Raw genomic sequence first — 21,611 nt, 5'->3', positions numbered from 1 at the left:
CTCCCATTCGTGGGCATCACTAAAAGTCCAGCTTTCATTGCTATTTTCCCTATAGAAAAAATCTGGTTAAAAAAACCAAACAGAGCCTCAACTAAGTGTCACACAGTGCCCAAATACTGCCCAAACATAAACCAACACTGGTGTAAAAGTCCCTGTGCCCATCAAAGTGCAAAACTCTCTTTAAAGGGACAGTCAAGTATAAATTAAACTTTCATTATTCAGATAGGACTTTTAGGGCAGCTCACAGATATGGAAAGGTTCCTCCCCCCATAGACCCGTGGAACAAATGAAGGACTGACTACTCTTAATCAGGCATTCAGGATAGGGCAGCACCAAACAAGGAAGGCACAGTGAAATGAAAAATCCCACCAGTTTCCAAGTGCTCAAAAGCCACCACAGCTCTACTGAAGAGACTGATGTGGAACACAGCTAGACCCCAGTAAAAAACATTACAGCTAGCTCTGCTTTAAAAATAATAAACTCTTGATTGAAGAATCTTCAGACACCTAAAAACATTACCACCTCCTTGCTGAAGGCAAAGAGAATGACTGGGGGTTGTGGGTAAGGGGAGTGGTATTTCATGTCTCTTTAACAGCTTAGGCTGTGGTGCTCTTTGCCTCCTCCTGCAGGCCAGGAGTGATATTCCCAATAGTAATTATGATGATCTGGGGACTCACCATGTCATTAGAAAGAAAAATATTTCTTAAACTTAAATGAAACATGAAAAACTGCCACCAGTTGGCAGACAATACCAGGGAATATGAATATGAAAGCCTCTATAGCACCAAGGGAGGTGCACAACCAAATGTGAGTGGATACAATACTTTTTCAGTATATATTTTGTTCCAACGGTACTAGGCCATATAGGCACCCTCTTGTGCTTTATACCATCCTCTACAGGTTATCACACCTTGACCAGAGGCCAGTCTTCTGGGTGACTGCCAATTGACCCCAGACTGTTCCTTCCACACCATTAGGGGTGTATTACCAAATGTGAGTAAAAACATCAGCTGCATTTTGACTCCCATTTCCCTACAATATTGGGCCATGTGGCGCTTCTGTTCTTCTCTTTTTACCAGGGAATCATCATAGATTAAGGGGAAAATCAAGTTAAGTTAGAAAACGGAACTTGAACAGAAAAAATACAAATAAAGTATAAACAATAAATATAACCCCCAAGTAGCTTTCCCCATAATACCATAATCCGCAAGGAGTCTCTTTGTAAAAAAGAAACACAATATACAGTAGTGAATAGCAGGTTGAGCTACCATATAACCTTGACATATCAGGCTCACAATAAAATTAAGAGGGCTGGAAATGTAACCCCACCGGACCCAGATAGCCCACAAAGGCTCATCCTTCAAAAAAAGCGAGAGGCACTTTAGATGCCCTGCTTGCAGAGCACGAAAAGGGGAGCCCCTCTGGGATGATCAGAAAAAAGCCGTCGGCCAGTGCATCCAGCGGCGGTAAAGTTAACCCCCACCTCACTGGATCGCATGCCAATACAACTGGTGCCATAAGAGATCTCAAGCCAACAACGAGATCCTTTAGATTTGAAAGTGTGTGACGAATGAAAGCTTTCAACCATAATGCCCCAAGCAGTAACCACAATACCTTAAAAGGCTGGGAGCTATTATTGCTCTCTATAGAGGCCCACAAGTTAACGGTACGTAGAGCCGAATGGCGATCAAGGTAATATTGCTCGATGAGCATAAAATCCAAGGAGAACCCCTACAAAGATCCTCTCTAGAGTATTTACCTTAAGACTGACTCCCGTCACTGAAGGTAAAAACAGGGAAATGCGGCAGAACAAACAGGGGAACAGAGGAATTAACTCCCTAAAATAAAATGAATTACGTGACCCATAGAAATATAGTATAGCGAGTCACGTCCTGAACCCTGTCACTACATAAAGCCTGCATTTCTAGAAACATACAGGAGTACCGACTGATACGGTTCACAATAATAGTTATACCCAGAACCGGTACATTTGTTACTTTGATACATTGGAAACAGGTTGTTACTTTATCAAGGGAGACTACTCTATTGGTTCTTATTGTTGTCTATTTTATTCATACATATGTACCCAGTAGTTACACAGGGGTATCATTGATGTTTTTATTATTAATAGCTGCTGCTATATAGAATAAGTTGGAATCCATGTTTAGTTTTCATCAATTTGTGTCTGTTTAGTTTTTAACTATTGATCATCTATTGTTTTTAGCGCTATATTTTTAGTATATATTAACACCGGTGTTAATCTATTTATTATATACTTGTATAAAAATCCTTTTTATAGATTAGTTTGTTATTGTTCAATATACATGCACAATAAATTAGTGTATTTTATATTTATATATTTATGGTTATTTTCCAATTTTTTTGTATTGATTCACATTTATACAACTGATAACGACAGTTCACTTATACTTCAGGCAAATAGTCCACATATATCAATTCACTAGACATCATCTTGGATACTACACTCCCCTCACGTTTGAGTTAGCAAATTCCCCTATATATTTATTCACAAAATCACTCACTAGATTATTTTTGAATTTTTATTCGAACACATACTTAAAGGAATATTGTCCTTATTACAATATCACATTTGAGAATCATCCATTTTTTTTGCTCTATAACACCATGTTTTAACATTATTTTTAAAGAAGACATCTTCACTCAAGTTAGATAGGAATTTTCACCACATAAATTCAAGATTTTTTTTAAGTATAGTTTATATTAATTTTAATTTCAATTTTTTCTTAATCACATTTTCACACGGAATTTTTTAAGAGATATCAAATACCCAGATTGCTTTTTCAGCGCCCCTTCCTACACAAAACCCCTTTTTTTTCTAGTAAACAAGGACTTACCTCAGGGCCTCTGCTGTGTAATAGATACAGTGGGGTGCTGGAAGGTAAGCAAAGACTACCTCGCCATCTTCCAACTGCTAAAAGCCACCATTACTCTTACTAAATAGACTGACATGGACACAGCATTTCCCCAATCCTTGCTTGCAGGGAAAAGAGGCTGCTTCCGGGTGGTAAATCGCCACAGAACTAGCTAATGAGCTGTTGTTCGTTCCTGGTAGAGAGCTTCTCTCTTTGTTTGCAGGGAAAAGTACCCAGTAAAGGATTTTCTTCAGACACATCTATACACCCCCCCCCCCTACGATGTTACGAAGCAAAGGATGACTGGGAGTTATGGGAAGTGAGAGTGATACTTAAAAACTCTGTTGGGGTGTTCTTTGCTTCCAAAAATAAACAAGAAATAGCAATGATCCACTTAGACACAAAAACGTAGTAACTGCTCAACTGTGAGTGAATATTCAAGACCAACAGTCACTTTACCAACAAATCAATGTATGAAGTATAAAGATAGCAGCTAAATCCTGCAAGTATACACAGTATAAGGCATCAATAAATATATCAAATACTTGTGGGCTGGTGTTAACGATAGATATTTCTCTATTTTATCACTCCTTGTAACCTATTACCTATCAAAATAGTAACAGTCCATCCAGCTTGCTCTCTCCCCACAGCCACTTCGAAACCTCTCAAATCAAAAGATGTTACCATATCAGATGACGGCTAAGTGCCGGTCCTCACCACTCTGCAGAGGTTTGCTCCCGGACTCCGGTCCGTCCACACGACGCGGCTCAGCTTTCGTTCTGCTCCTCGTGGTGGCGGTGACGTCACTATTCCAGTGACCGCGCCTCCTGTATGAGTTCAATCCCTGCAGGATAGGGGTTTCCACGGAGTTCACCTCCAGCTGTCTCGGGGCAGTGCGTGGTGTGTACTTGCTGAATCAATATAGCAGGTAAAAAAATATCTCAGTGTTTAAAAAAGGGCTGTTATAAAATCAGACGGCAGTGCAGGTTATGTACTGGCAATCTGGCAGTTTCAAATATGAGCAAAAAAACGAATTGCCAGTAAATAAAATTTTAAAACAAACTTTATTTAGCTGTTTAAAACAGAGGGACAAATTCCCCTTACAGAAAAACGTTTTTCTGTGAGGGGAATTTGTCCCTCTGTTTTTAACAGCTAAATAAAAGTTTATGTTTTATCATTTTATTTACAGGTAATTCATTTTTTTGCTTTGTTCTTTGCTTCCCCCTGGTGGCCAGGAGTTGAATTCCCACTAGTAATTGAATGGATTTGTGGACTCTCCAAGCCATTAGAAATAAACTAACAGGGATTTTGGTAAAGTGGTAAAGTGGGAAGGATAAAAGCTATGGTATGGGGTGCTTTTAACCTTTAGTGTAATCACACATGTGATGTCTTGTGGACTCTCAAAATCTTATAAAAGAAATGCATTTAAAATGAAAATAATTCTGAAAAATAAACAGATGCTTTTGTAAAGATTTTGTTAAGATTTTAAGTAGTTGGATAAATGAAGTCAAATGCATTTAGAGTTATAAAATGAAATAAAAATAAAAAAGTTCATGCTGCAATTAAGTAGAAAAAGACCTGCTTATGTAATTTTCATTATTTAAATAACTTACGCAGTGAATCCATTTATCATGTGGGCATATCGGAGTAATACTAAATCCAGCCATCCACACCTTCTCTTTCTTCCAGTTGTAACTCCAAATTCATAGCCGCGTGTTTGCAGCATTTCACCAATTTCCTGATAAAGAGAGAGTATAAATAGTATCCTGCTTCGCCAAACAAATAAGTTAAATACATAACTTATACAGCACTTTTAAAATGTTACATAACTTAAAATAAAAAATGGTATTAAAAAGGGACGTAGAAGTACAAATAAAAACGTTCATGATTGAGATACAGCATACAACTTTCCAATTCTCCCTCACTCTCAAAAGCAAGAGATTAAAATCCTCCATATCACAAAAGTAAATCAGAGATTATTGCACAGGCAATTAGCACATCTAGGCAAGTATCCCCGCTCGCCTGTACCCAGTAAAAATCCATATACGTTAACAATGCACAAGAGGATTCTGGGTAAGATATGCAACATTTCAGCTTTTTGCTTTACATACTGTTGTTAACACACAGCGGTGTATTCACCCCATTAGTGGACCGCTGTGTCTTAACACAGTATTTGATGCAAACTGCTGAGATGTTGCATATCGTACCTAAAATCCTCTAGTGCATTGGTAACAATGTATATGGAGTTTTACTGGGTAGGTACAGGCTATATATATATATATATATATATATATATATATATATATATATATATATATATATATATATATATATATATATATATATATATATATATATATATATACATACATATACATACACACAAACAAAAAACAGAGAAATACAGCGCTACAAATGTATATAGTCCCCAATCAAGAAAAGTACCAGTAATGTCCTATGTTTATAGGTCTCCCTGTGATATTCCAATGACATCAAATCGTTGATATCTGGAGGGAAGAGAGGGTTCTTTTCTTCTACCTGCAGCCTACTCCCAAAAAAAAAACGAAATCCACCTGTAGACAGGAGAGCTTCTTGGAACCCATCTAGAACAGAAGAGGGAAGGGCGCACAGCAAAAAAAGGCCTCCTGGTGTAGTATGTTAAGATATTTCTTGTATATTGTGATGCAGTGACAAATGAACACTCACATGGTATAACCTCAACCTTATGAGGTATAGATAAGACACAGAAAATCAATTATCCACTTGGGAAAAGGCAATCCAGACCCCTTTCTGCTTTCAGCCTCCTGCTCTTTCCTCAGACAGTGTATACACCCTTCCAGCAGAAAATTAACCACTTCAAAAGGATGTCAGCACAGTTCTTTTATCTAGAACAGAAGAGGGAGGGGGCGCAGCAGAAAAAGACCTCCTGGTGTAGTATGTTAAGATATTTCTTGTATATTGTGATGCAGTGACAAATGAACACTCACATGTTACAACCTCAACCTTACTGAGGTATAGATAAGACACAGAAAAAACGATTATCCACTTAAGGAAAAGGCAATCCAACCCCTTTCTGCTTCCAGGCTCCTCCTTTTTCCTCAGGCAGTGTATTCACCCCCTCAGCAGAGGATTAACCCCTTCCAAAAAGATGACAGCACAGTCCTTCTGAAAAAGGTGCTAAAGCAGTTTTCCACAGGGGATAGCAAAAACGATTACGTGCACCAATTGAGCTTGATATATAAAATGTACTTTTATTAAATAAACAATTTCATGCATGTACTGTTGCTTTAAAAATCCTGTTATAAAAGTAGTAAAAACCTTGAAGTAAAAAACTTAAAACAATGCTGCAAAATTTCCAAGCAAGAGATCTTGTTTCTGAAGCTCTTAATTTTGCTCAATCAAGTGTCCCAAAAACATAATTTATGCTTACCTGATAAATTTATTTCTCTTGTAGTGTATCCAGTCCACGGATCATCCATTACTTGTGGGATATTCTCCTTCCCAACAGGAAGTTGCAAGAGGATCACCCACAGCAGAGCTGCTATATAGCTCCTCCCCTAACTGTCATATCCAGTCATTCGACCGAAAACAAACAGAGAAAGGAGAAACCATAGGGTGCAGGCCGTGGACTGGATACACTACAAGAGAAATAAATTTATCAGGTAAGCATAAATTATGTTTTCTCTTGTTAAGTGTATCCAGTCCACGGATCATCAATTACTTGTGGGATACCAATACCAAAGCTAAAGTACACGGATGATGGGAGGGACAAGGCAGGATTAAGCGGAAGGAACCACTGCCTGAAGAACCTCTCTCCCAAACACAGCCTCCGAAGAAGCAAAGTATCAAATTTGGAAAATTTTGAAAAGGTATGAAGCGAAGACCAAGTCGCAGCCTTGCAAATCTGTTCAACAGAGGCCTCATTTTTGAAGGCCCAGGTGGAAGCCACAGCTCTAGTAAAATGAGCTGTAATCCTTTCAGGGGGCTGCTGTCCAGCAGTCTCATAGGCCAGGCGTATTACGCTCCGAAGCCAAAAGGAAAGGAGAGGTTGCCAAAGCTTTTTGACCTCTCCTCTGTCCAGAGTAAACGACAAACAGGAAAGATGTTTGACGAAAATCCTTAGTAGCTTGTAAGTAAAACTTCAAGGCACAGACTACGTCCAGATTATGTAAAAGACGTTCCTTCTTTAAAGAAGGATTAGGGCAAAACGATGGAACAACAATCTCTTGATTGATATTCTTGTTAGAAACCACCTTAGGTAAAAACCCAGGTTTAGTACGCAGAACTACCTCATCTGCATGAAAAATCAGATAAGGAGAATCACATTGTAAGGCAGATAGCTCAGAGACTCTCCGAGCCGAGGAAATAGCCATCAAAAACAGAACTTTCCAAGATAAAAGTTTAATATCAATGGAATGAAGGGGTTCAAACGGAACTCCTTGAAGAACCTTAAGAACCAAGTTTAAGCTCCACGGGGGAGCAACAGGTTTAAACAAAGGCTTAATTCTAACCAAAGCCTGGCAAAATGCTTGGACGTCTGGAACCTCTGCCAGACGCTTGTGCAAAAGAATAGACAGAGCAGAAATCTGTCCCTTTAAGGAACTAGCTGATAATCCTTTGTCCAAGCCCTCCTGGAGAAAAGACAATATTCTAGGAATCCTAACCTTACTCCATGAGTAATTCTTGGATTCACACCAATAAAGATATTTACTGCATATCTTGTGGTAGATTTTCCTGGTAACAGGCTTTCGTGCCTGTATTAAAGTATCAATGACTGACTTGGAGAAGCCACGCTTTGATAGAATCAATCGTTCAATCTCCATGCAGTCAGTCTCAGAGAAATTAGATTTGGATGATTGAAAGGACCTTGTATCAGAAGGTCCTGTCTTAGAGGCAGAGTCCATGGTGGAAAGGATGACATGTCCACTAGGTCTGCATACCAAGTCCTGCGTCGCCACGCAGGTGCTATCAGAATCACCGATGCTCTCTCCTGTTTGATTTTGGCAATCAGTCGAGGGAGCAGAGGAAACGGTGGAAACACATAAGCCAGGTTGAAGAACCAAGGCGCTGCTAGAGCATCCATCAGCGTCGCTTCTGGGTCCCTGGACCTGGATCCGTAACAAGGAAGCTTGGCGTTCTGGCGAGACGCCATGAGATCCAACTCTGGTTTGCCCCAACTGTGAATCAACTGAGCAAACACCTCCGGATGGAGTTCCTACTCCCCCGGATGGAAAGTCTGACGACTTAGAAAATCCGCCTCCCAGTTCTCCACGCCTGGGATATGGATTGCTGACAGGTGGCAAGAGTGGTACTCTGCCCAGCGAATTATTTTTGAGACTTCTAACATCGCTAGGGAATTCCTGGTTCCCCCTTGATGGTTGATGTAAGCCACAGTCGTGATGTTCTCCGACTGAAATCTGATGAACCTCAGTGTTGCTAACTGAGGCCAAGCCAGAAGAGCATTGAATATCGCTCTTAACTCCAGAATATTTATTGGAAGGAGTTTCTCCTCCTGGGTCCACGATCCCTGTGCCTTCAGGGAATTCCAGACTGCACCCCAACCTAGAAGGCTGGCATCTGTTGTTACAATTGTCCAATCTGGCCTGCGAAAGGTCATACCCTTGGACAGGTGTACCCGAGACAACCACCAGAGAAGAGAATCTCTGGTCTCTTGATCCAGATTTAGCAGAGGGGACAAATCTGTAATCCCCATTCCACTGACTCAGCATGCATAATTGCAGCGGTCTGAGATGAAGGCGCGCAAATGGCACTATGTCCATTGCCGCTACCATTAAGCCGATTACCTCCATACACTGAGCTACCGAAGGGCGCGGAATGGAGTGAAGAACACGGCAAGCATTTAGAAGTTTTGATAACCTGGACTCCGTCAGGTAAATTTTCATTTCTACAGAATCTATAAGAGTCCCTAAGAAGGAGACTCTTGTGAGTGGGGATAGAGAACTCTTTTCCTCGTTCACTTTCCACCCGTGCGACCTCAGAAATGCCAGAACTATCTCTGTATGAGACTTGGCAACTTGAAAGCTTGACGCCTGTATCAGGATGTCGTCTAGATACGGAGCCACCGCTATGCCTCGCGGTCTTAGAGCCGCCAGAAGTGAGCCCAGAACCTTTGTAAAGATTCTCGGGGCTGTAGCCAACCCGAAGGGAAGAGCTACAAATTGGTAATGCCCGTCTAGAAAGGCAAACCTTAGAAACCGATGATGATCTTTGTGAATCGGTATGTGAAGGTAGGCATCCTTTAAGTCCACTGTGGTCATGTACTGACCTTCTTGGATCATGGGTAGGATGGTCCGAAGAGTTTCCATTTTGAAAGATGGAACTCTGAGGAATTTGTTTAAGATCTTTAGATCCAAAATTGGTCTGAAGGTTCCCTCTTTTTTGGGAACCACAAACAGATTCGAATAAAAACCCTGTCCTTGTTCCGTCCGCGGAACTGGATGGATCACTCCCATAACTAGGAGGTCTTGCACACAGCGTAGGAATGCCTCTTTCTTTATCTGATTTGCAGATAGCCTTGAAAGATGAAAACTCCCTTGTGGAGGGGAAGCTTTTAAGTCCAGAAGATATCCCTGAGATATGATCTCCAACGCCCAGGGATCCTGAACATCTCTTGCCCATGCCTGGGCGAAGAGAGAAAGTCTGCCCCCTACTAGATCCGTTGCCGGATAGGGGGGCAGTTCCTTCATGCTGTCTTAGAGGCAGCAACAGGCTTTCTGGCCTGCTTGCCTTTGTTCCAGGACTGGTTAGGTTTCCAGGCCTGCTTAGATTGAGCAAAAGTTCCCTCTTATTTTGAAGCGGAGGAAGTTGATGCTGCACCTGCCTTGAAATTTCGAAAGGCACGAAAATTAGACTGTTTGGCCTTTCCTTTGGCCCTGTCCTGAGGAAGGGTGTGACCCTTACCTCCAGTAATGTCAGCAATAATTTCCTTCAAACCAGGCCCGAATAAGGTCTGCCCCTTGAAAGGAATGTTGAGTAATTTAGACTTCGAAGTCACGTCAGCTGACCAGGATTTAAGCCATAGCGCCCTACGCGCTTGGATGGCGAATCAGGAATTCTTAGCCGTTAGTTTAGTCAAATGAACAATGGCATCAGAAACAAATGAGTTAGCTAGCTTAAGTGTTCTAAGCTTGTCAATTTCAGTTAATGGAGCTGTATGGATGGCCTCTTCCAGGGACTCAAACCAGAATGCCGCCGCGGCCGTGACAGGCGCAATGCATGCAAGGGGCTGTAAAATAAAACCTTGTTGAATAAACATTTTCTTAAGTTAGAAGTGAATAATAAACCTTGTTGAATAAACATTTTCTTAAGTTAGAAGTGAATAATAAAAAAAGAAGGCGCCACCATAGTGCACAATCAGATGTATAGAACACGCCAATAAAACAAGTAAGACCGTACTTACAGGATATAAGACACTTGAGAGGTGTCACAACCGCCTTCTGGACTGTTATAGAGTCGTCCAGCTAACTCCCACTGGTAAGTTTCTGATATCCTTAATGTGAGAGCGGCGATGACTAAAGAAACCAGTATCCAGCATCAGTTTCACAGAGCCGGCTCGTCCGAGCAGCAGCTTCACAGGAAGTAAATGGGAGGGAACAACAGAATACAAAGGAGTCTAGCTGCAGACTGGAGCTCCACTCTAGACAGGAAACATGTGACCTGTCTAGAGTGGAGCTCCAGTCTGCAGCTAGACTCCTTTGTATTCTGTTGTTCCCTCCCATTTACTTCCTGTGCAGCTGCTGCTCGGACGAGCCGGCTCTGTGAAACTGATGCTGGATACTGGTTTCTTTAGTCATCGCCGCTCTCACATCAAGAAGGATATCAGAAACTTACCAGTGGGAGTTAGCTGGACGACTCTATAACAGTCCAGAAGGCGGTTGTGACACTTCTCAAGTGTCTTATATCCTGTAAGTACGGTCTTACTTGTTTTATTGGTGTGTTCTATACATCTGATTGTGCACTATGGTGGCGCCTTCTTTTTTTATTATTCACTTCTGCAGAGTTTAACATCTTGGGATACCAACAAGAAATTTGAAGAAGCAGCTTGCCATCTGTTTCAGATTCAGGATTTGGATTTTGGACTAGTTGAACTGTCCATTTTCATTCCCATCACTTACCTGCAGTGGTGTGGTTTGGTTTGGTTTTTTACTATACTTGTCACCAATTATATTTTGTATTAGTAATCTATTTACCTATAGGTTATTTATATCATAATAATCTTCATGCACTATATGTCTATATACATTTTTTTCACAGGTATTTTGGTGCACTGATTTTTTTATATATTATTATTTTCTTAAGGTAACCCTCCAATTTTTTATCCATTGGATCTGAAAAAGCACAACTGTCCTCAACCGGGATAGTAGTACGCTTTGCTAAAGTAGAAACTGCTCCCTCCACCTTAGGGACCGTCTGCCATAAGTCCCGTGTAGTGGCGTCTATTGGAAACATTTTTCTAAATATAGGAGGTGGGGAAAAAGGCACACCCGGTCTATCCCACTCCTTGCTAATAATTTCTGTAAGCCTTTTAGGTATAGGAAAAACATCAGTACACACCGGTACCGCATATTATTTATCCAGCCTACACAATTTCTCTGGTACTGCAACTGTGTTACAGTCATTCAGAGCAGCTAATACCTCCCCAAGCAACACACGGAGGTTCTCAAGCTTAAATTTAAAATTAGAAATCTCTGAATCAGGTTTCCCCGAATCAGAGATGTCACCCACAGACTGAAGCTCTCCGTCCTCATGATCTGCATATTGTGACACAGTATCAGACATGGCCCTTACAGCATCTGCGCGCTCTGTATTTCTCCTAACCCCAGAGCAATCGCGCTTGCCTCTTAATTCAGGCAACCTGGATAATACCTCTGACAGGGTATTATTCATCAAAATTTGAAATAACAGTGAAAAAAGGCAGTTACACTAACGAAATTTTTACAGTGTATGTAACAAGTTAGCAGAGCATTGCACCCACTTGCAAATGGATGATTAACCCCTTAATACCCAAAACTGAATAATAAAAGACAAAAACTTTTTTTTTTTTTTTTTTTTCAAACAGTCACAACAGCTGCCACAGCTCTACTGTGGCTTTTTACCTCCCTCAAAAATGACTTTGAAGTCTTTTGAGCCCTCCAGAGATGTCCTGGATCATGCAGGAAGAAGCTGGATGTCTGTGTCAGTAATTTTATCTGCACAGAAAAGCACTAAAATAGGCCCTTCCCACTCATATTGCAACAGTGGAAAGCCTAAGGAAACTGTTTCTAGGCAAAATTCAAGCCAGCCATGTGGAAAAAAACTAGGCCCCAATAAGTTTTATCACCAAATACATATAAAAACGATTAAACATGCCAGCAAACGTTTTATATTACATTTTTATAAGAGTATGTATCTCTATTAATAAGCCTGATACCAGTCACTATCACTGCATTTAAGGTTTACTTACATTAGTTCGGTATCAGCAGCATTTTCTAGCAAATTCCATCCCTAGAAAAATATTAACTGCACATACCTTATTGCAGGAAAACCTGCACGCCATTCCCTCTCTGAAGTTACCTCACTCCTCAGAATATGTGAGAACAGCCATGGATCTTAGTTAATTCTGCTAAGATCATAGAAAACGCAGGCAGATTCTTCTTCTAAATACTGCCTGAGATTAACAGTACACTCCGGCACCATTTAAAAATAAACTTTTGATTGAAGAATAAAACACCACACTCCTCTTACGACCTCCATCTTGGTTGAGGCTTGCAAGAGAATGACTGGATATGACAGTTAGGGGAGGAGCTATATAGCAGCTCTGCTGTGGGTGATCCTCTTGCAACTTCCTGTTGGGAAGGAGAATATCCCACAAGTAATGGATGATCCGTGGACTGGATACACTTAACAAGAGAAAAGAAAGCGCCTAATGCATGTATATCACCACTTAAACCTTTTCTTTACAGTCTTTATGCATTTGCTTTGTATATGTAAAAAAATATACCTGTGCTTTTGCACTTTTAGCAAACCTGGCAAAGCGTGTATTCGTGCCGTAGCACTATGTTTCAATTGCGGCTGTCAAGGGGGTGTGGCCTGACAAGTTTCCTGACTCGATTGGTCACTTCATCAGAGGTAGGGTACGCCCCCCCTAAGCCTCCTATTTGTGTCATCCAAAAACGTCATCTATGATTCATCACCTCCATCTTTGTTTTGGGAGGAGGTGTGATTGCTTAGCACTCAGTGTGTTTGTTCTGAGGGCAAATCAGCCCACTTAGATACAAATATCACTTCGTCCCCTCACATTTCTATAACTGAACACATCAATTAAACATTTCTTCTTGTATACATTTACAAGAGATCTTCATATATTTAAGTTAAAAATATGTATATGTAAGTCTTAAAATCATATACCCAAATATGATTTATGATGTTGGGTAGATGATTTTAAGAACATTGGCTCACATGTATAGATAAGTATGAAAACGATTGTAATTTTAAATATGAAAGTATTTAGTATAATTTTTATATATATACATTTTTTTTTTTTATTTTTTAAAGAGACACAGGTACAAATAATTAAGTAGACATACTGACAGGTAGGGTTACAGTGACATTACAATTCAAATGAAGGAATTAGCACAGCATGTTGTATAACAATATCCTCATAGTAATGGTACACTTACTATCGCAAAATACATAGAAATGTCAACTTTCTGTCATAAAGCATAGTACGTAGGAAATCTACAGTTATGAGATTAGAACAGTGTTATGATATGGAGTAGTACATATAACAAGGGGCATAGCAAAATTGATTGACTATCATCCATGTTGCACCTGCGCCTCTTGGGTTTTATTTTTAATACGGTAACACAAAACACGACAAACAACACAAAACGATAACACAAAACACAACAAACAACCCAAAACAAAAAAATAAAACTTCCCTGTCCTCCTGACCATCTCACCCAGCCTTGCAATCTTTCCTTATAAGTGAGAGGGCGGCTTACTTTAGTGAGAGAATATGTAAGTATTCATGCAGATCTTTATTAAGATATGTATAAGTTAAGAGTGGAGAGATTATAAGAAACTGCTATAGCAAACGTTACAAACAAAAAACTACGAGAGCATCATAAATACTCAATAAAATCCAGCATACATAAAGACCTTCTCTGTCTGCCCTAGTAAAATTGTAAACTAAAGGTACGTATCTTTTGAACCAGCAATGTTAAACTACATCGGGGTTATGCATCAGTATGCTTAAACTATGGGAAGATGCCTGAAACGTGGTATCCATGTTGCAGCCTCATAATATCAGTGTCTTTCTAAGGTCTAGTAAAAGACAGTGGGCCTGCAAGCAAAGGTTATAACTGGAGTTGTAGGTTCAATATTAAACAGTGTGGATAGATAAATAAATTATAGAGTTTAGCCTAGAAATAAACCCAGGGCTAAAGATTCAACTAAATATTCGTTTCCAGTTATGAGATAATAAATCCCTTTAGCTGCTCTGTGTTAACAAAAATGGAGACATGTATAAAAGATATGCATTTTGCAGAATAATAGTATTACACGCAAGAAGTGTCAGACTCATCTCCTAATGTGTTCAGTACCTGAAAAAGAAATCAAATAAATGGAGCCTTTAAGACAATGTATGGTTTGGAGTATTAAGGATTACAGGAGCAGCTAGGATCAGATAGTGGTCATGTGGAGTTCCATACAGCAGTATATTTTCACTAAAAAGATGGGTACTGTAAAAAACCTTATTACATTTTTGCTGACAGTATGCATCATAGAAATAGATCAGACTGTGGTCATTATTCAACGTGCAGATTAACCGATCAGATTAGTAGTAACACTTTAACTCAATAGCCATATCGAACAGGTAAATTATAATCCACAGGCGTTAGCCCACTCCCTCCCCAGGTAGAGTGAACGGTACATGCTATGGCCCCCTACAAACTAGATATGTATAGCTACAAGCATTAGGGTAGTTATTACACTACTTTACATTGATGTAGGAACAATATATCAGAACAGCAAGAGTCTAGTAAGTAATCTTATCAGCTTAGGCCCTTGAGCCCCCTAAGATTCATATGCATTATCTATCAGAGGGTGGGGGAAGATGGGAGCGTAATGTATGATTACCCTTCATTATATATGTAAAGCTAGGAGTGTCATGAGAGGATGTAATCCTATATAGAGACTTAGGAAAATAGGAGTAAACATTTGCTGACTGTTTATGCACAGGTTGCTAGGGTTTGAGTTGAGGGGGGGGGGGGTATATTTGAGGTTTCTGTAAGATGTAGACCAGTTACAAGGGCTATTAGAATTAAGGTATGGTACACCACCTGCTCTCCCTGTAGAAATACTATAAGAAAGTAAAAACATAATAACATACAAATGGCCAACAGGACCAAAGCTGAAAGCCAATAGAAAGCTATAACAGTGTACTGCTGCAAGCTTGCAGGCTGGCTTCCAAATAGTTACTATAATATGAGTCTACACCGTTCAAAGTCAAATTTAGCCAGACAGATTTTGCAGTACCGTTTAACTTAGTCGCTATAAGAGTCGACTAACTAAGAATCTACAAGTGCTATCCCACTCCTTCTCTGGACTGAGCCAGCGAGTCATAATATGGGCTTGATGGCCACCGTAACGGTGGATGCTGAAGGGTGTGCTCAGCTGTGCTGCACTCACAAATGCTGGATAGAGGCAGGTATTTCTCACCAGAGTAATTATGTGTAGCAAAGTGTCCGTCTCCAAAGCAGACAAGGACAAGACACTCCATGATGACTTCAAACTTGAGCGTTGAATCTGGCCTGCAATTGTACAATCTCGATCCCTCTGTGCAATGTGCGATGGCTCCACTCCGTCAACCCCATACACTGTCAGGGGGATAAGCCCTCACTTGGCAGGTCGCTGATCCAACATCCGATATAGCAGAGGATGTGTGAAGAGAGTCACCGAATGTGTCAGATCTCCAGGGGCCAGCAGTGTCATAGCGATGCAGCTCTAATATAGGGGAAGTTTGCTGGGGGTTATCCCGTTCCGTCGCCCTATGGTTCTTGTAAATTGTATGAGTCTCTCACAGCTATTGAGCAGATGATCCATTTTAGGGGCAAATAATGTTCTTAGCGTAGAGGCAAGGTCTTTCTCGGTATCCATTACCTCGTGGGGTGGCATTGTTATCCAAGATGGCGCCCACGGCCGTCTATATTACTTCCACGGCACCTCCGGAGGTTAGGGCAGGTGTGTAATCGCCCTTCACGCTTAGTTCTCAGCTGGCGCAATATCTCTGCAGAGTGCCCAGCAAGAGTTAGTGCATGGGGAATGTCGGCTGCTGCGTTTATGCACCTGTTTTAAAGAGTTGGAGCTCGGAGCTCTCAGTCTGTGCAGCCATTCTGTAATCCCACCTACCGGAAGTCCATTCCTGTGTTTTTAATATGCTATCCATTATTTTAATTGCCCTAATAAAAGTTATATTTTAAATTTGGTCTTTCCTTAAATATCCGCCATCTCTAGCTCATTTTGTCCAGTCCATTATAAGGGATCTAGAGTGCTGTTAAATGTACATTTCTTTCCGGTCCTGTACCGCTTTTTGATTAACAGTAATCCAGGCAAACCTGCTCAGCAAAGGCCTCTCCTTCCTAACCATCTAAGCACCACTTTAAAAGAAGAAAAGCCCAGCTGCTGTCCTCTAGGTCGCCTTGATGCTCGGATGGCTGCCCAGTGCATGAATGAGTGCCCCACTTTCCAGACATGAAGCGGACCTCTGCTAGAGCCAGCAAGTATATAAAGGGCTAGATGTATTAAGGGCTATGAGAATTCTCCTCTGAGTTCTCTGCAGCTCGCCCTTAGAGAGGCGCACCTGTGCGCACATATATACATATTTTTAACTTAAATATATGAAGATCTCTTGTAAATGTATACAAGAAGAAATGTTTAATTGATGTGTTCAGTTATAGAAATGTGAGGGGACGAAGTGATATTTGTATCTAAGTGGGCTGATTTGACCTCAGAACAAACACACTGAGTGCTAAGCAATCACACCTCCTCCCAAAACAAAGATGGAGGTGATGAATCATAGATGACGTTTTTGGATGACACAAATAGGAGGCTTAGGGGGGGCGTACCCTACCTCTGATGAAGTGACCAATCGAGTCACGAAACGTGTCAGGCCACGCCCCCTCGACAGCTGCAATTGAAACAGAGTGCTACGGCACGAATACACACTTTGCCAGGTTTGCTAAAAGTGCAAAAGCACATGTATATTTTTTTACATATACAAAGCAAATGCATAAAGACTGTAAAGAAAAGGTTTAAGTGGTGATATACATGCATTAGGCGCTTTCTTTTTGGGACACTTGACTGAGCAAAATTAAGAGCTTCAGAAACAAGATCTCTTGCTTGGAAATTTTGCAGCATTGTTTTAAGTTTTTTACTTCAAGGTTTTTACTACGGTTATAACAGGATTTTTAAAGCAACAGTACATGCATGAAATTGTTTATTTAATAAAAGTACATTTTATATATCAAGCTCAATTGGTGCACGTAATAGTCTTTGCTATCCCCTGTGGAAAACTGCTTTAGCACCTTTTTCAGAAGGACTGTGCTGTCATCTTTTTGGAAGGGGTTAATCCTCTGCTGAGGGGGTGAATACACTGCCTGAGGAAAGAGGAGGAGCCTGGAAGCAGAAAGGGGTTGGATTGCCTTTTCCTTAAGTGGATAATCGTTTTTTCTGTGTCTTATCTATACCTCAATAAGGTTGAGGTTGTAACATGTGAGTGTTCATTTGTCACTGCATCTCAAAATATACTTAAAGGGCCATTATACACACAAATCCCCTCACCTCTCTCAGCCGTTTCTCAGGGGGGAGTGAGATTGTGCCCAGCCAGTGTAAATAGTCAGAAACGGCTGAGAGAGGTGAGGGGATTTGTGACAGGCTTATCTATTACACAGACAGCCCCAGCATGAGGGCTGGCTGTAAAGGACACTAGATAGGGAGTGTAGAAAAAGCCTTGCTCTAAAGCTAGTGGAGATTACGTTCGTATTCTCATTCACTGAGAGGATTAGAAACTTTAAAATCATTTTTAGGAGAGTTAGCAGCAAAATTGCTAATACTCGTCAATTACAAACTTTATCTTCTTTTGGTGCTTAATTTAAATAGCCTATATTTTTTTGAGTGTATAATGGCCCTTTAAGTATTTTGACATACTACACCAGGAGGTCTTTTTCTGCTGCGCCCCTCCCTCTTCTGTTCTAGATAAAAGAACTGTGCTGACATCCTTTTGAAGTGGTTAATTTTCTGCTGGAAGGGTGTATACACTGTCTGAGGAAAGAGCAGGAGGCTGAAAGCAGAAAGGGGTCTGGATTGCCTTTTCCCAAGTGGATAATTGATTTTCTGTGTCTTATCTATACCTCATAAGGTTGAGGTTATACCATGTGAGTGTTCATTTGTCACTGCATCACAATATACAAGAAATATCTTAACATACTACACCAGGAGGACTTTTTTTTGCTGTGCACCCTTCCCTCTTCTGTTCTAGATTATATATATATGAATATATATATATATATATATATGAATATATATATATATATATATATGAATATATATATATATATATATATATATATATATGAATATATATATATATATATATATATATATATATATATATATATATATATATATATATATATATATATATATATATATATATATATATACACATACATACACACACGTGCATATACATACACACACGTGCATATACATACACACACACACAGTGGATATAAAAAAAAGTCTGCACACCCCTGTTAAAATGTCATGTTTCTGTGATTTAAAAAAAATGAAAAGATAAATCATTTCAGAACTTTTTCCACTTTTAATGTGACCTATAAACTGTACAACTCAATTTCAAAACAAACTAAAATCTTTTAGGTGGAGGGAAGGAGAAATAATAAAAAAAAAAAATATGGTTGCATAAACTAATACTTTGTTGAAGCACCCTTTGATTTTATTACAGCACTCAGTCTTTTTGGGTATGATTTTTTTCAGCATGGCACATCTTGACTTGGCAAGAATTGCCCACTCTTCTTTGCAAAAACACTCTAAATCTGTCAGATTGTGTGGGCATCTCTTGTGCACAGCACTCTTCAGATCACCCCACAAATTTTCGATTGGATTCAGGTCTGGGCTCTGACTGGGCCATTACAAAACTTTAATCTTCTTCTGGTGAAGCCATTCCTTTGTTGATTTGGATTTTTTTTTTCATAAGAAAAGGCTTCCGTCTTGCCCAGACATATGAAAATAGCCCCTCCCTTCCCCTCCACCTCCAGTCATTCGGCCGAAGGTTATAGGAAGAGAAAAAAGAAAGGCTAAAAGGCGCAGAGGTGACGAAAGAAAGAAAAAGAAAGAAAGAAAGAAAAAGAGAAAGAAAGAAAAAAAAGAAAGAAAGAAAAAGAGAAAGAAAGAAAAAAAAGAAAGAAAGAAAAAGAGAAAGAAAGAAAGAGAGAAAAGAGAAAAAAGAGAAAAAAGAGAAAGAAAGAAAGAAAGAAAGAAAGAGAAAAAAGAGAAAGAAAGAAAGAAAGAGAAAAGAGAAAGAAAGAAAAAGAAAGAAAGAAAAAAAAGAAAAAAGAAAGAAAGAAAAAAAAGAAAAAAGAAAGAGAGAACGAAAAAGAAAGAAAGAAAAAAAGAGAGAAAGAGAAAAAAGAGAGAGAACGAAAGAGAACAAAAGAGAACGAAAGAAAGAGAGAAAGAAAGAGAAAGAAAGAGAAAAAAAAAGAAAGAAAAAGAGAAAAAAAAAGAAAGAAAAAGAGAAAAAAAGAAAGAAAAAAGAGAAAAAAAAAGAAAGAAAAAAGAGAAAAAAAAAGAAAAAAAAAGAAAGAAAAAGAGAAAAAAAGAGAAAGAAAGAGAAAAAAGAGAAAGAAAAAAGAGAAAGAAAAAGAAAGAAAAAGAGAAAAAAAAGAAAGAAAAAAGAGAAAGAAAATGAGAAAAAAAAAGAAAGAGAAAAAAAAAGAAGAGAAAAAAAAAGAAAGAAAAAGAGAAAAAAAAGAAAAAGAGAAAAAAAAAGAAAGAAAAAGAGAAAAAAAAGAAAGAAAAAGAGAAAGAAAGAAAGAAAAAGAGAAAGAAAAAGAGAAAGAGAAAGAAAGAGAAAGAACGAAAAAGAAAGAAAGAAAAAAAGAGAGAAAGAGAAAAAAAGAGAGAACGAAAGAGAACAAAAGAGAACGAAAGAGAGAACGAAAGAGAGAACGAAAGAGAGAACGAAAGAAAGAGAGAACGAAAGAAAGAAAGAAAGAGAGAATGAAAGAGAAAGAAAAAGAGAAAAAAAGAGAAAGAAAAAGAGAAAGAAAAAGAGAAAGAAAAAGAGAAAGAAAAAGAGAAAGAAAAAGAGAAAGAAAAAGAGAAAGAAAAAGAGAAAAAAAGAGAAAGAAAAAGAGAAAAAAAGAGAAAGAAAAAGAGAAAAAAAGAGAAAGAAAAAGAGAAAAAAAGAAAGAAAAAGAGAAAAAAAGAGAAAGAAAAAGAGAAAGAAAAAGAGAAAAAAAGAGAAAGAAAGAAAGAAAAAGAGAAAGAAAAAGAGAAAGAAAGATAGAAAAAGAAAGAAAAAAAAAGAAAAAAGAGAAAGAGAGAGAGAACGAAAAAGAAAGAAAGAGAAAAAGAGAGAAAGAGAAAAAAGAGAGAGAGAAAAAAGAGAAAGAGAACGAAAGAGAGAAAGAAAGAAAAAAGAGAAAGAGAGAAAGAAAGAAAAAAGAGAAAGAGAGAACGAAAGAAAGAAAGAAAGAGAGAACGAAAGAAAGAGAAAAAAGAGAAAGAAAGAAGAAGAGAAAGAAAGAAAAAGAGAAAGAAAGAAAAAGAGAAAGAAAGAAAAAGAGAAAGAAAGAAAAAGAGAAAGAAAGAAAGAGAGAAAGAAAGAAAGAGAGAAAGAAAGAAAGAGAGAAAGAAAGAAAGAGAGAAAGAAAGAAAGAAGAAGAGAAAGAAAGAAGAAGAGAAAGAAAGAAAGAGAGAAAGAAAGAAAGAAAGAGAGAAAGAAAGAGAGAAAGAAAGAAAGAAAGAAAGAAAGAGAGAAAGAAAGAAAGAGAGAAAGAAAGAAAGAGAGAAAGAAAGAAAGAGAGAAAGAAAGAAAGAGAGAAAGAAAGAAAGAGAGAAAGAAAGAAAGAGAGAACGAAAGAAAGAGAGAACGAAAGAGAGAAAGAAAGAAAGAGAAAGAAAGAAAGAGAAAGAAAGAGAGAACGAAAGAGAAAAGAGAAAGAAAGAAAAAGAAAGTGAAAGAAAGAAAAAAAAGAAAAAAGAGAAAGAGAGAACGAAAAAGAAAGAAAGAGAAAGAGAGAACGAAAAAGAAAGAAAGAGAAAAAGAGAGAAAGAGAACGAAAGAGAGAAAGAGAGAACGAAAGAGAGAACGAAAGAGAGAACGAAAGAGAGAACGAAAGAGAGAACGAAAGAGAGAACGAAAGAGAGAACGAAAGAGAGAGAGAGAAAGAAGATAAGATAAGGGGAATCACACTGCAGAGTCGAAAGCTATGAAACTCTGCGAGCACAAGAAATGGCAAGAACAAAACCTTCCAAGATAATTTAATAGCAAAATTTTAATTATAATATTAAGGCTCCAAGGAGGAGAAACAGTCTTAAATACAGGTCTGATTCTGACCAGGGCCTCACCAAAAGATTTTTTCTAACGCAAAAGAATAGACAGTGCAGAAATCTGACCCTTCAGAGTGCTGA

At 38.9% G+C, this 21,611-nt stretch overlaps 1 protein-coding gene across 1 annotated transcript in view; it reads right to left on the bottom strand.

Annotated features, from left to right (window-relative positions):
• The window catches only part of ADSS2 (adenylosuccinate synthase 2), a 306,217-nt gene that overhangs the window by 84,449 nt on the left and 200,157 nt on the right, over positions 1-21,611 (bottom strand). The window contains exon 10 of the mRNA XM_053711169.1: positions 4,508-4,632. Coding sequence (XP_053567144.1) covers positions 4,508-4,632 — 125 coding nt within the window. The remainder of the gene's footprint in view (positions 1-4,507; positions 4,633-21,611) is intronic.

This window comes from Bombina bombina, chromosome 4, assembly GCF_027579735.1.
Source record: "Bombina bombina isolate aBomBom1 chromosome 4, aBomBom1.pri, whole genome shotgun sequence".
Classification (NCBI taxonomy): Eukaryota; Metazoa; Chordata; class Amphibia; order Anura; family Bombinatoridae; genus Bombina; species Bombina bombina.
Note: the sequence above shows the minus strand (reverse complement) of the source record. Positions and strands in the feature narration are given on the sequence as shown.